Raw genomic sequence first — 14,412 nt, forward strand, 5'->3', positions numbered from 1 at the left:
CAGTAAACTGTTTAATGCATGATTACAGATATAAATGAATGTGAGACCACCAATGAATGCCGAGAAGATGAAATGTGCTGGAATTACCATGGTGGCTTCCGCTGTTACCCACAAAACCCATGTCAAGATCCCTATGTTCTAACGTCAGAAAAGTAAGAGACATTAGAACCTCTAAACATAAGTATTTTCTGGTCTTCCTGAGCCAAACGTGTGACTGCTTCTGTGTTTGCCCCTGCAGCCGATGCGTTTGCCCGGTCTCAAACACCATGTGCCGAGACGTGCCCCAGTCTATAGTCTACAAATACATGAACATCCGATCTGACAGGTCCGTGCCATCAGACATCTTCCAGATACAGGCAACAACGATTTATGCAAACACCATTAATACTTTTCGGATTAAATCTGGAAATGAAAATGGAGAGTTCTACCTACGAGTAAGTATGCTTCGGTAGCACTAGCTGCTGAGAACGTGGCCATTTGCTGTGTGCACTCACGTAGAGATTAAGCTAAAACCTACAGAGCTTCATGTGTAAGCCCTGTGCCCAGCTGTCTGGAGTATAAGTGGTAATACTGTCAGATATTAAAAGAAGAGTGAGATTCTGAAAGATTAAGTAGTCTCCTAAAAGCTATCCAGATTCTGGGCCATAGAACCCAACAAAGCTTGTACGGTTCCCAAACACAAGCATACTCCGAACAGGGACTGCAGACTCATGCTGTTCAACTGCGCAGATGAAAACACTCTGAAAGCTTTTCTCATGATAAAGTTTATAGATTGCTCTGATGTTGACATATTTATCCTGTACCTTGATATATTAACTACCTTCTTGCTCCAGAGTAACAGCCATTTCTTTACCAGAAAATTAGAAATGATTAATTTCTGAAGAGAAAAATTCAACTCAAAATCTATAACTTTTATTTTTCCTAATAGAAAAGAATAGGTTTCATTGACATATCTGATAGTTTAAACTTGAGCCATTCTATTTGCCTCTATGTGAGTTTTACACAATTTAGTAACTCCATGAGAGCACAACAGGTTCATTTAAAAAGCTTCTTAACGCTTACTTTCTGCTTGAACTTTTATCCATTATTTAAGAAAATAAAAGCTTCCCAACTTAACCAACATGCAATTGGATGAAGTATCAGCATGGTTTGTTCTCTATAGCAAACATGACACTTTAAATTTTATTTTTATTTGTATCTGCTTTTTTATTGTAGGTCTGAGTTCCTTGTTGACTTTATTTTTTGTGGGACATATCCAGTCTGTGTGTTGTGGAAAAAATACAATTCTTGTTTCATTACAAAAATTTGTAGTAATATCTTCTCATAAGACAATGAGAGTCAATCAAAAATATTAACTATCAACTTTTGTTTCATTAAAAATGAAATTATAATGTCAGAAATTTCAAAACCTAATGAATTCACATTAGTATAAAATTTAAACTAATTTTTTTGTTTTGAAATCTACTAAATCAACCAATTCTCTGTAATACCACATATCATCCTGAATGCAATTCTATGGGAGTAATGTAAGCTCATGCTCTTTCGGTCTCTTTTTTAATGTGCTGCAATATTGTTTGTTTTTTATTGGATTTTTTAAATTTACATTTCAAATGTTATCTCCTTTCCCAGATAACCCTCCATAAACCCCCTATCCCATCCCCTACCTCCTTCTTCTATGATGGTGCTCCCCAACCCACCCACCCACTCCTTCCCCCTTCCCCACCTTGACATTCCCCTACACTGGGGCATCGAGCCTTGGCAAAACCAAGGGCTTCTCCTCCCACAGATGCCAAACAAGGCTGTCCTCCACTACGTATGCATGGCTCTGTCCATGTGTACTCTTTGGATGGTGGTTTAGTCCCTGAGAGCTCTGGTTGGTTGTTATTGTTCTAATGGGGTTACAAAACCCTTCAGCTCCTTCAATCCTTTCTCTAACTCCTCCATTGGGGACCCTGCTCTCAGTCCAATGGATGGCTGGGAGCATCCACCTATGTATTTGTAAGGCTCTGGCAGAGCCTCTCTGCAGACAGCTATATCAGGCTCCTGTCAGGATGCACTTCTTAGTATGGGCAATAGTGTCTAGGTTTGGTGTCTGTATATGAGATGGATTCCCAGGAGTGGCAGTCTCTGGAGTGCCTTTTTGTCAGTCTCTGATCCAAACTTTATCTCCGTATTTCAACCTGTAAATATTTTTTGTTCCCCTTCTTGAGCTTCATGTGGTTTGTGGGTTGTATCTAGAATAGTCTGAGTTTTGAGACTAATATTCACTTATCAGTGAGTGCATAGTATGTGTGGGGTTTTTGTTTGTTTGTTTGTGTGTGTGTGTGTGTGTGTGTGTGTGTGTGTGTGTGTGTGTGTGTGTGTGTTTGTGATTGGGTTACCTCACTCAGGATGATATTTTCTAGTTCAATCCATTTGCCTATAAATTTCATGAAGTAATTGTTTTTGATAGCTGAGTAGTACTCCATTGTGAAAATGCACCACATTTTCGGTATCCATTCCTCTGTTGAGGGACGTATGGGTTATTTCCAGCTTCTGGCTATTATAAGTAAGGCTGCTATGTACATAGTGGAGCATGTGTCCTTGTTATATGTTGGAGCATCTTTTGGGTTTATGAACAGGAGAGGTATAGCTGGGTCCTCTGGCAGCACCATGTCCAGTATTCTGAGGAACAACCAGACTGATTTCCAGAGTAGTTGAATCCCAAGCTTGCAATCCCACCAACAATGAAGGAGTGTTCCTCTTTCTCCATATCCTTGCCAGCATCTGCTGTCACCTCAGTTTTTATTGTAGCTATTCTGACAAGTATCAGGTAGAATCTCAAGAGTTGTTTTAATGTGCATTTCCCTGATGAACTAAAGATGTTGAACATTAATTTAGGTGTGTCTTGGCCATTCAATATTCCTCAGTTGAGAATTCTTTCTTTAGCTCTGTACCTCATTTTTTATATATAACTTTATTGGATATTTTTAATTTACATTTCAAATGTTATTCCCTTTCCCAGTTTCCCGTCCATAAGCTTCCTATCCAATCCTCTTCTCCTTCTTCTATAGGGTGTTTCTCCTCCCCAACCGCCACCCCTTCCCACCTGCCTGCCCTGACATTCCCCTACAATGGGGGGTCCAGCCTTGGCAGGACCAAGGGCTTCTCCTCCCATTGGTGCCCAACAAGGCCATCCTCTGCTACATAAAGAGGTGGAGTGATGGGTCAGTCCATGTAGAGTCTTTGGGCAGTGGTTTAGTCCCTGGAAGCTCTGGTTAATTGGTATGGTTGTTCTTATGGGGTTGCAAGCCCCTTTAGCTCCTTCAATCCTTTCTCTAACTCCACCAACGGGGACTCTGTTCTCATTATATGGACTGGATCCACAGGTGGGACAGGCTCTGAATGGCCATTCCTTTAGTCTCTGCTCCAAACTTTGTCCTTATATCCTTGCCTATGAATATTTTTGTTCCCCTCCCATAAGAATGACTAAAGCATCCACACTTTGGTCTTCCTTCTTCTTGAGCTTGATGTGCTCTGTGGGTTGTATATTGGTTATTCTGAGCTTTTGGAATAATATCCACTTATCAGTGAGTGCATACCATGTGCATTTTTTTGTGTATGTATGTGATTGGGTTACTTCACTCAGGATGACATTTTCTAGTTCCATCTATTTGCCTATGAATTTCATGAAGTCATTGTTTTTGATAGCTGAGTAGTACTCCATTGCATAAATGTAGCACATTTTCTGTATCCATTCCTCTGTTGAAGGTCATCTGGGTTCTTTCCAGCTTCTGGCTATTATAAAGAAGGCTGCTATGAACATAGAGCATTTGTCCTTGCTATATTTTGGAGCATCTTTTAGGTATATGACCAGGAATAGTATAGCTGGATCCTCAGGAAGTCTATGTCCAATTTTCTGAGGACATACCAGACTGATTTCCAGAGTGGTTGTACTAGCTTAGAATCCCACCAACAATGGAGGAATGCCATTCTGACTCGTGGGAGGTAGAATCTCAGGGTTGTTTTGATTTGCATTTCCCTGATGACTAAGGATGTTGAACATTTCTTTAGGTACTTCTCAGACATTTGATATTCCTCAGCTGAGAATTCTTTGTTTAGTTCCATTTCCCAGTTTTTATTAGGGTTATTTGATTCTCTAGAGTCTAACATCTTGAGTTCTTGTATATATTGGATTTTAGTCCTCTATCAGATGTAGGATTGGTAAAGATCTTTTCCCAATCTGTTCGTTGCAGATTTGTCCTAATGAAGGTTTCCTTTGCCTTACAGAAGCTTTTCAATTTTATGAGGTCCCATTTGTCATTTCTTGATCTTAGAGCATAAGTCGTTGGTGTTCTGCTCAGTGAATTTTCTCTAGTGCCCATGTGTTCAAGGCTCTTTTCCACTTTTTCTTCTGTTAGTTTGAGTGTATCTGGTTTGATGTGGAGGTCCTTGATCCACTTGGACTTAAGCTTTGTACAGGGTGATAAGAATGGATCGATTTGCATTCTTCTACATGCTGACCTCCAGTTGAACCAGCACCATTTGTTGAAAATGCTATCTTTTTTCCACTGGATGGTTTTAGCTCCTTTGTCAAAGAGCAAGTGACCATAGGTGTGTGGGTTCATTTCTTGATCTTCAATTCTATTCTTTTGATCTACCTGCCTGTCTCTGTACCAATACCACACAGTTTTTAGCACTATTGCTCTATAATACAGTTTGAGGTCAGGGATGGTGATTCCCTCATAAGTTCTTTTATTGTTGAGAATAGTTTTAGCTCTCCTGGGTTTTTGTTATTCTAAATGAATTTGCAAATTGTTCTTTCTAAATCTATGAAGAATTAAGTTGGAATTTTCATGGGGATTGCATTGGATCTGTAGATTGCTTTTGGCAAGATGGCCATATTGTAAATATTAATCCTGCCAATCCATGAACATGGAAGATCTTTCCATCTTCTGTAATTTTTTTTCAATTTCTTTCTTCAGAGACTTGAAGTTCTTGTCATACAGATCTGTCACTTGCTTGGTTAGAGTCACACCGAAGTATTTTATATAATTTGTGACTACTGTGAAGGATGTTGTTTCCCTAATTTCTTTCTTAGCCTATTTATCCTTTGAGTAGAGGAAGGCTACTGATTTGTTTGAGTTAATTTTATATCCATCTGCTTTGCTCATGTTGTTTATCAGGTTTAGGAGTTCTCTGGTGGAATCTTTGGGGTCATCTAACTATGCTATCACATCATCTGCAAACATATTTTGACTTCTTCCTTTCCAATTTGTATCCCTTTTACCTCCTTTTGTTGTCTGATTGCTCTGGCTAGGACTTTGAGTACTATATGGAATAAGTAGGGAGAAAGTGGGCAGCCTTGTCTCTAGTCCTTGATTTTAGTGGGATTGTTTCAAGTTTCTCTCCATTTAGTTTGCTGTTGTCTACTGGTTTGCTGTATAATGCTTTTACTATGTTTAGGTATGGGCCTTGAATTCCTGATGTATCAAAGACTTTTAACATGAAGGGCTGTTGAATTTTGTCAAATGTTTTATCAACATCTAATGATATGGTCATGTGGGGTTTTTTGTTGTGTTGGTTTATATAGTGGATTACTTTGATGGATTTCCATATATTGAACCATCTTTGCATCCATGGACTGAAGCCTACCTGATCATGGTGGATGACCATTTTGATGGGTTCTTGGATGCCGTTTGAGAAAATTTTACATTTATATTCATAAGAGAAATTGGTCTAAGGATTTCTTTCTTTGTTGGGTCTTTGTACGGTTTAGATATAATCATAATTGTGGTCTCATAGAAGGAATTTAGTTGTTTCTACTTTGAGAAATAGTTTGGAGGGTATTGGTATTAGGTCTGCTATAAGTGCAGATAGAATTCTGCACTAAATCCATCTGGTCCTGAGGTTTTTTTTTTGTTTTTTTTTTTTGTTGTTTGTTTTTTGTTTTTTTTTTTTTGGTTGGGGGACTTTTAATAACTGCTTCTATTTCTTTAGGAGTCATGGGACTATTTACACGGTTTATCTGATCCTGATTTAACTTTGGGACCTGTTATCTCTCTAGAAAATTGTCCATTTCCTCCAGATTTTCCAGTTTTGTTAAGTATAGAATTGTGTAGTACTGATGATTTTTTAATTTCCTCAGTTTATGTTATGTCTCTCTTTTATTTCTAATTTTGGTAATTTGGATACTCTCTGTGCCTTCTGCTTAGTCTGACTAAAGGTTTGTCTACCTTTTTGATTTTCTCAAAGAACCAGCTCCTGGTTTTGCTGATTCTTTGTATAGTTCTTTTTCATCCTACTTGGTTGATTTCAGCCCTGAGTTTGATTGTTTCCTGCCTTCTAATCTTCTTGGTTGTATTTGCTTCTTTTTGTTCTAGAGCTTTCATGTGGACTGCCAGGCTATTAGTGTATCCTTTCTCCAGTTTCTTTTTAGAGGCACTCAGAGCTATGCGTTTTCCTCTTAGCACTGTTTTCATTGTGTCCCATAAGTTTAGGTATGCTGTGCCTTCAGTATCTTTTAATTTGAAAAGGTCTTTAATTTCTTTCTTTCTTCCTTGACCAAGTTATCATCGAGTAGAGCATTGTTCAGCTTCCATGTGTATGTGGGCTTTCTGTCATTTTTGTCATTATTGAAGACCAGCCTTAGTTCATGGTGATCTGATAGGATGCATGGGATTATTTCTATCATCTTTTATCTGTTGAGGCCTGTTTTGTGACTGATTATATGGTCAATTTTGAAAAAGGTACCATGAGGTGCTGAGAAGAGGGTATATTCTTTTGTTTTAAGATGAAATGTTCTATAAATATCTGTTAAATCCATTTGGTTCATAACTTCTGTTAGTTTCTCAATGTCTCTGTTTAATTTCTGTTTCCATGATCTGTCCACTGATGAGAGTAGGGTTTTGAAGTCTTTCACTACTATTGTGTGAGGTTGAATGTGTGCTTTGAGCATTGGTAAGGTTTCTTTTATGAATGTAGGTGCCCTTGCATTTGGAGCATAGATATTCAGAATTGAGAGTTCATCTTGGTGGATTATTCCTTTGATGAGTATGAAGTGTCCTTCCTTATCCTTTATAACTTTTGCTTGAAGGTCGATTCTATCTAGTAATAGAATGGCTACTACAGCTTGTTTCTTGGGACCATATGCTTGGAAAATTATTTTCCAGCCTTTTACTCTGAAGTAGTGTCTGTCTTTGTCACTGAGCTGTGTTTACTGTATGTAGCAAAATACTGGGTCCTCTTTATGTATGCAGTCTGTTAGTCTATGACTTTTTATTGGTGAATTGAGTCCATTGATGTTGAGCGGTATTAGGGACCAATCATTTTTGTTTCCTGTTATTTTTGTTATTTGAGGTGGAATTATGTTTATGTGGCTATCTTCTTTTGAATTTGTTTAAAGAAGATTACTTTCTTGCCTTTTCTAGGGTGTAGTTTCCCTCCTTGTGTTGGAGTTTTCCATGTATTATCTTTTATAGGGTAGGATTTGTGGAAATATATTGTGTACATTTGGTTTTGTCATGGCATATCTTGATTCTTCATCTAAGGTAATTGAGAGTTTTGCTGGGTATAGTAGCCTGGGCCAGCATTTTTTAATTTCATAGGGTCTGTATGACATCTGCCCAGGATCTTCTAGTTTTCATCACCTCTGTTGAGAAATCTGGTGTGATTCTGATAAGTCTGCCTTTATATGTTACTTGACCTTTTCCCTTACTGTTTTTAATATTCTTTCCTTGTTTTGTGCATTTGGTGTTCTGACTATTTTGTCACAGGAGTAATTTCTTTTCTGATCCAAACTATTTGGAGTTCTGTAGGTTTCTTGTATGCTTATGGGCATCTCTTACATTAGGTTAGAGATGTTTTCTTCTCTAATTTTGTTGAAGATATTTACTGGCCCTTTAAGTTGGGAGTCTTTGCTCTCTTCTATACCTGTTATCCTTAGGTTTGATATTCTCATTTTGTCCTGGATATCCTGGATATTTTAGTTAGGATTTTTTTTGCATTTCCCATTTTCTTTGACATCTATGTATCTTGGTATCTTCTATGGCATCTTCTGTCACTGAGATTCTCTCTTTTATCTCTTGTATTTTTATCTCTTGTATTTTGTTGATGATGCTTATATTTATGGCTCCTGATCTTTTTCCTAGGTTTTCTATCTCTAGCATTGTCTCCCTTGTGATTTTTTTTTTATTGTTTCTATTTCCATTTTTAAATCCTGGATGGCTTTCTTCAATTCCCTCACTTGTTTGGTAGATTGTTGTAGTTCCTCTTTAAGGGCTTCTACCTGTTTGCCTGTGTTGTCCTGCTTTCCTTTAAGGGATTTATTTATGTTCTTCTTAAAGTCCTCTAACATCATCGTGAGATGTGATTTTAAATCAGAATCTTGCTTTTCAGGTGTGTTGAGGTATCCAGGGCTTATTGTGGAGGGGTACTAGGTTCTGAATTTGCCAAACAGCCTTGGTTTCTGTTGCTTAGTTTCTTACCCTTGCCCCTGGCCATCTGCTTATCTCTGGTGTTAGCTGATCTTCCTGTCTCTGACAGTGGCTTGACCCTCCTCTAAGCCTGTGTGTCAGTATTACTGGGAGGCCAACTGTCTCCCATGGCAATCCAGGTACAGGTATCTATGGTACAGGATCAGCTTAGGGTTTAGGCAGAAACCAGAAGTATCCTGTCCCAGACTGCTCCTCAGTTCTGTGTCCTGATGGCTCTGGATGGGTCTCTCTTGGGCCAGAAATGTGTGCAGAAATGGTGGTCTCACCTTTGCTCTTGGGTGTGTCAGCACTTCTGAGAAATCAGCTCTCTTCCAGCCAGATCTGTGTACAGAGAGCTGTTGGCCTATATCTGCTTTTATTGACTTGATTTTTAAACAGATAATATTTTTTCCAGACATCCCATATTCATGAATAATATGAACCATTACCAACTTGTTATAGTGTTAGGTAGTTTTAAATTGTTTGTAATCAAAACAAAACCATTTAAAGCTAGGCATGGATACACATGCCTAAAATCTCAGTATTCACAAGATTGAGTCAGAAGGACTGTAAGATTAAGGCCAGCCTGGCCTATTCAGTAAGACTGAGGCTAGTCTGAGGTTTTTGAGAAAAAGTTCATCTCAAATTAAGAATAAGAAAAGTAACATAAAAATAGGTTCTCTGAAAGTATTTGCCACAGGATCAAAATCAAGTCCTACACGATCTCTAAACTGAAATTTCACCCGTAGACAGTATTTCATGGTTAGGGATCAACCATCAGGCACCAGTTGAGTACACACTGTGTCCTCAATCTTCTGCTGGGTGCTTTGAGAAACTAAGAAACATTCAGTGTACAGTTTCTTCTTTCAAAGAGCTTTTAACTGTGCCATTTTATCCTGGGCCAATTTACTGATTAATTTTCTGGCCTAAGTAGGGGCCACTGTTACATAATATCACTCAGGAAGAGTGTAGATGGTTCAAATTGCTCAGAAGAGGACCTCAAATAACGAAGGACTAAATCATGCGGACTTTTCACCTGAAGCCTGATCGGAGACCTACGGATCATCTCACTCACCTTCAATGTCCAGTGTCTGCCACTCTGCCACCAACTCCCAAACCCCATCCCTGCCCTAAAGTTCGTTGTCATTGAGAAGAGCAGCACATGAGACCTTGGCCTTCAGTGTTTCTCCTTTCTGAATGCTCAGTCCAATCATGCACTGTCTCCAGCACCTCACTTCCCCAGCTAGGAACCCCAGATAGATGCTATAATCCACATACACTTCATAGTAAGCCTGTAAGCACAGGTTGATGATACTGTAAAAGTTTAGTGTCCTTCTTTAGATGTGGCTTTAGTATGCTCAACAATGCTGTTGAGCTTCTTGTGTGTTTTTTTCTATTATCCTCAGCCCTTGTTCTCAAATGTCCCCATTTGTAAGCCCTTATACCCTACATTCTTAGGAGGTGAGTCACTTCCTGCTTTGAAATCACTGACACCAGCGTTGACACTAGCCAGCATAAATTTCCTGTTCTACCCCTGAAAATGTTCCTCTGTATTCTCCACCTGGTTTGTTTCCGAAGATATTGTCAGTCACAACCAACCCAACACCATGTACTCCTCATTCTGTCTCCCCTGGAATCCTATTTGATTATATTCCCCTCTACCTTCCCCCTTTGAACGTGTTTCTCCCTCTAGATGTTATACCATCGCTCTTCTTCCTTGGGAGACTAAGCTATTCTGTGTTTCCCCACTTTTTGACCATTTCTTTATCTTTCAGTCTAAATACTTTACTGAAGTTTCTGTAGGGGGAAAAGCCACTGATGGCATCCACACTGTTAAATTTGAGGACACTTTTCAATTTCAATACTTCATTTTCCTTTGCTTTGCTGGACACTGCTCTCCACTTACATGTTTTTCACTTAAGCATCTATTTCTTCTCTGCTTTGTTCATTTTCTAGTTTCAAATTATTTATGTTTATATACATATACATATATATATATATATTGAGTATATATATATATATATTGAGTATATGGACACATGGTGTCTAGGTGCCTGCAGAGGCCAGGTGAGGATGTCAGATCTCTTGAAGTTGGAGTTACAGGCAGTTCTGAGTGGGTTCTAGGATCTGAACTCCATTCCTCATGTTAGAGTGTTGATTTAATTATTCTAATAAATGTTGGTGTGAGGTTCCTTCCAGCCTTTGACAATTTATGCTCCTGGATTAAAGATATGCACACAGCCTTATATTTTAATATGCCTTAAACAGGACAATAGCCAGGCTACTGTCTAAACTCCTATCTGTTAGAATCCACTAACAATAACTCCAAGTTACTACTAATTAATTTCTATATTCCAGCTTGGCTGCTCTTAACTCCAATTAGCCAGTGCCTGGGCCACATTCTTTTGACCCTTTTACATTGTGGCTCTCCTTCTCCCTCGTATATGTTCTTCTTCCATGGCAGCTCTCTCCTGTACCCTTCCATTGCAGCTTTTTCCTCTCTCTCTCCTCTTCCTCACCATCCCAAGCCTGGGAAACTTAAACCCTGCCTATGTCTTTTCTCCCCAGCTATTGTCTGCTGGCAACTTTATTTACCAATCATAATTAACTGGGACCAGAGGCTCTCAGTGTCTTTTCTGTAACTCTCTCATGCTATTTCGGGGGCAGGGGGGTTCTAAATTAATATTAGAATACAACCAACATTAGACCAACCTACTACATTATAGCAGCATTGAGCTTAACCACCAGGGCATCTTTCTAGCCCTAGCTTTATTTTTTTTTTTTTTTGATTTCTCTCTTCTGTCCATTCCTTCAATGCCATCCTCTCTCAGGCTCTGTAATCTGTCTGAGTTTAATGTGTATCCCTTGTAATGATAATTAATTTTAATCTATGCTTCTGTCCTTTGTGTTCAGATTCATTTATTCACTTACTGACTCTTCCAAAACATCTCCTTCCACCCTCCAATGCTCACTCCATGTCCAGTTTTGACCATGTTAATTTTCAGAATTTCTCTTGCTCCTTGATGATTCTAAGGCAGAGATTCTCAATCTTCTTAATGCTGCAACTCTTTAATACAGTCGTGGTGACCCCCAACCATAAAATTATTTTCATTACTGCTTCAATACTGTCATTTTCCTAGTATTATGTAAATATCTGTTTTCCAATGATTATAGGTGACCCCCCTGAAAGGGTTGTTCATCCCCAAGTGGTTGCAACCCAAAGGTTGAGGACCTTTGCTCTAAAGTTACAAACACTTTACCTCAGTGTTTCAGGAATATGTATGTATATATGTATTCTTTTGTACTCATACTATGTATATCCAAATAATCTAAAATTTGTCATGTTCTATTTAAATATACTACTTACCTAACTCTTTGTTTGTTTGTTTATTTGTAACAGAGTCTCTCTGTGTAGCCCTGGATGTTCTGGAATTCATCTACCTAGACCAGGCTGTTCTTGAACTCTGCCTGTCTCTGCCTCTGCCTCTGCCTCTGCCTCTGCCTCCTGCCTCCTGCCTCCTGCCTCCTGCCTCCTGCCTCCTGCCTCCTGCCTCCTGCCTCCTGCCTCCTGCCTCCTGCCTCCTGCCTCCTGCCTCCTGCCTCCTGCCTCCTGCCTCCTGCCTCCCTCCTGCCTCTGCTCCTCTAGGACTCAAGTCATGAACCACCATGCCTGACTATTTACCTAACTCCTTACTAGAATGTAAACAAATACTCAATGTTAAGAAAATGACAAATGACTACTTTCTTTACCAGTTTCAAGATTATCAGATTTTAATGTGAACTATTTAGAGAGACTGGAATTTTTCAATCCATGAGTAGAAGAAGGTTAATAACAAAGAAAAATATTTGCGATGTGAACACATGTTAACAAGAAATATGGGAAAATAAGAATTTTAAAATCAAGCCCTTGCTCTGGAGCTAGTGTAGATGGGTGGGCTAGGGTAGAGATGAAAGTTAGAAGCCAGCATGGACTGAGCAGAGCTTCTCTATCCTATTATTTCCCCTGATTATTATGCTAAGAACAACAATAACAAAATAGAAACTCTAGCCCAAGAAAAATCACTGTGCCTACCCTTCTTTTCTTGTTTTTTAGCAAACAAGCCCTGTGAGTGCAATGCTGGTGCTTGTGAAGTCGCTAACAGGACCAAGAGAACACATCGTGGACCTGGAGATGCTGACAGTCAGTAGTATAGGGACCTTCCGCACAAGCTCTGTGTTAAGATTGACAATAATAGTGGGGCCGTTTTCATTTTAAACTTTTATTCACATAAAGCCTACCACAGGCATTTAAATCAGCCAAAGAATATCATTACATTAAAGTTTATTTTATTTATAGCTCTATCTAGTACATCTATATTCAAACAGCTAGACTATGGTAGGAAGTGGGCATTTAATCCATAAGAGTCAACATTTATCTTTATCACTGTGTGTAAATTAGACATTAGTCCAACATTCTTCTTGAAGAGAGCTAAGCATATATTATCTAGTGAAACTTGGATTCTTTCCTACAAAAATGGGACCAAGCAATGATACTGTTCTGTGGTGAATAGAGAAATATACACCTCCACAAACAATCTCATGAGGATTGGCCATCTAAACATCAAGAGCAAGAAGGGTTTTTTTTTAACTTCTTTGTAAGAAAATGGAAAAAAGTCAATAAAGATATATTTCTTTAGAAAATGAGAATCTGCCATGTTTTTGTTGGTCTACATTTTAATGATCAGTTTACAGGTACTTGTTTCTTGTTTAGTAGGAAATTATTATTGTGCAATATGCTAGTTTCCATTCAGCATTTTAAAGCTTGTCAGAATTTCACCCACAATTCCAAAAAAAGTCAACTATCTCCTCAAAAATTATTTTGTTGAGAAATCTATGAGGAAGAGTAGAGAAAATAACTTTTTTCAGAACCATTTTAGAATTCTCCAAAGAAGCAAGTTAAGTACATGTAATAAAATCCCTGAAGAAAGAAATGCACTTACAGTTCAGAGCAAAATGGAGAAGAGGTGATTCCCTGGGGACACTCCCATTTCTAAGCCTCATTTCTAACAAGCCTCTAGTTTCTCAGCAAGAATCTAACCCTTGTACTTGCACTCAGAGAGGGAGAAAAACGTGTCTCTTTACTCTTAGAATTCACATTATTCTTCCTGTTCAATTCTATGAAAAAATTTCATGTCTTCCTTGTTTAAAATAACTGCTTCTCTTTGGTTATTTTTAAATAAAAATAAATGTTCTTTTATTTAGAAGAGGACTCAATTTCCAGACATTTTAGGTGACCAATTATAGCTGGAGTGTGTGTGTGTGTGTGTGTGTGTGTGTGTGTGTATGTATCACAAAGATGCATAAAGACTATTAAAATCATGCCACACACACAGAAATATGCACAACCAATGTTTTGCTTACATCTCACTTAAAAGCACAAGTCACAATTAACTGTGCTGCTGAAAACAAATGTCTTTTAGAGTTAATTAAATGTGCAAGAATTGTTAAAAGAGAAACCTCACTGATAAACAAAATACAAATTCCTTGACTCTAGGGTTAGGGTGAGCTGTGTGAGTTTCAGGACAAAAAGAGAGGAGACCCTGGTGAGCAGCCACACCTGCCCTCACCTGCTACACCAGAGTCTACAGTCCACATGACTTAAACACTAATGTCAACTTTTACACTTAATCTATCTAGATTTCCCTGTCTTTAGACAAAGTCTTTGAGTCAGAGCTTAATACAAGAACACTTAAATAATGAGGATCTACCATATTTGTCTCAGTCTTTATTGTAATGATCAGTTTTAAGGCAGATGTTTATTGCAAAGCATTAAATCACCACTTTACAGCATGCTGGTTTCTATAGGCATTTTAAACTTTGCAAAATTTTTACCAAAAGCCTAAGACATTTTCCAAGATTTTTCCATCTTAAAAAGACAGTCCTGTGCCTAGCTCAAGACTTCAAAGTAACAGGAATCTAT

The 14,412-nt window shown here is 38.4% G+C and overlaps 1 protein-coding gene across 7 annotated transcripts in view; it reads left to right on the plus strand.

The window, feature by feature from the left end:
- Efemp1 (EGF containing fibulin extracellular matrix protein 1) overlaps window positions 1–13,133 on the plus strand; it is a 79,193-nt gene extending 66,060 nt beyond the window's left edge. For all 7 annotated transcript variants that reach the window (XM_008770457.4, XM_063273283.1, XM_008770456.4 and 4 more), the window contains 3 exons: window positions 29–152; window positions 239–434; window positions 12,547–13,133. In XM_008770457.4, the coding sequence (XP_008768679.1) occupies window positions 29–152; window positions 239–434; window positions 12,547–12,708 (482 nt within the window). In that variant the 3' untranslated portion in view covers window positions 12,709–13,133. The remainder of the gene's footprint in view (window positions 1–28; window positions 153–238; window positions 435–12,546) is intronic.
- The last annotated feature ends 1,279 nt before the right edge of the window (window positions 13,134–14,412 follow it).

The sequence above is a fragment of the Rattus norvegicus genome, chromosome 14, assembly GCF_036323735.1.
Source record: "Rattus norvegicus strain BN/NHsdMcwi chromosome 14, GRCr8, whole genome shotgun sequence".
NCBI lineage: Eukaryota > Metazoa > Chordata > Mammalia > Rodentia > Muridae > Rattus > Rattus norvegicus.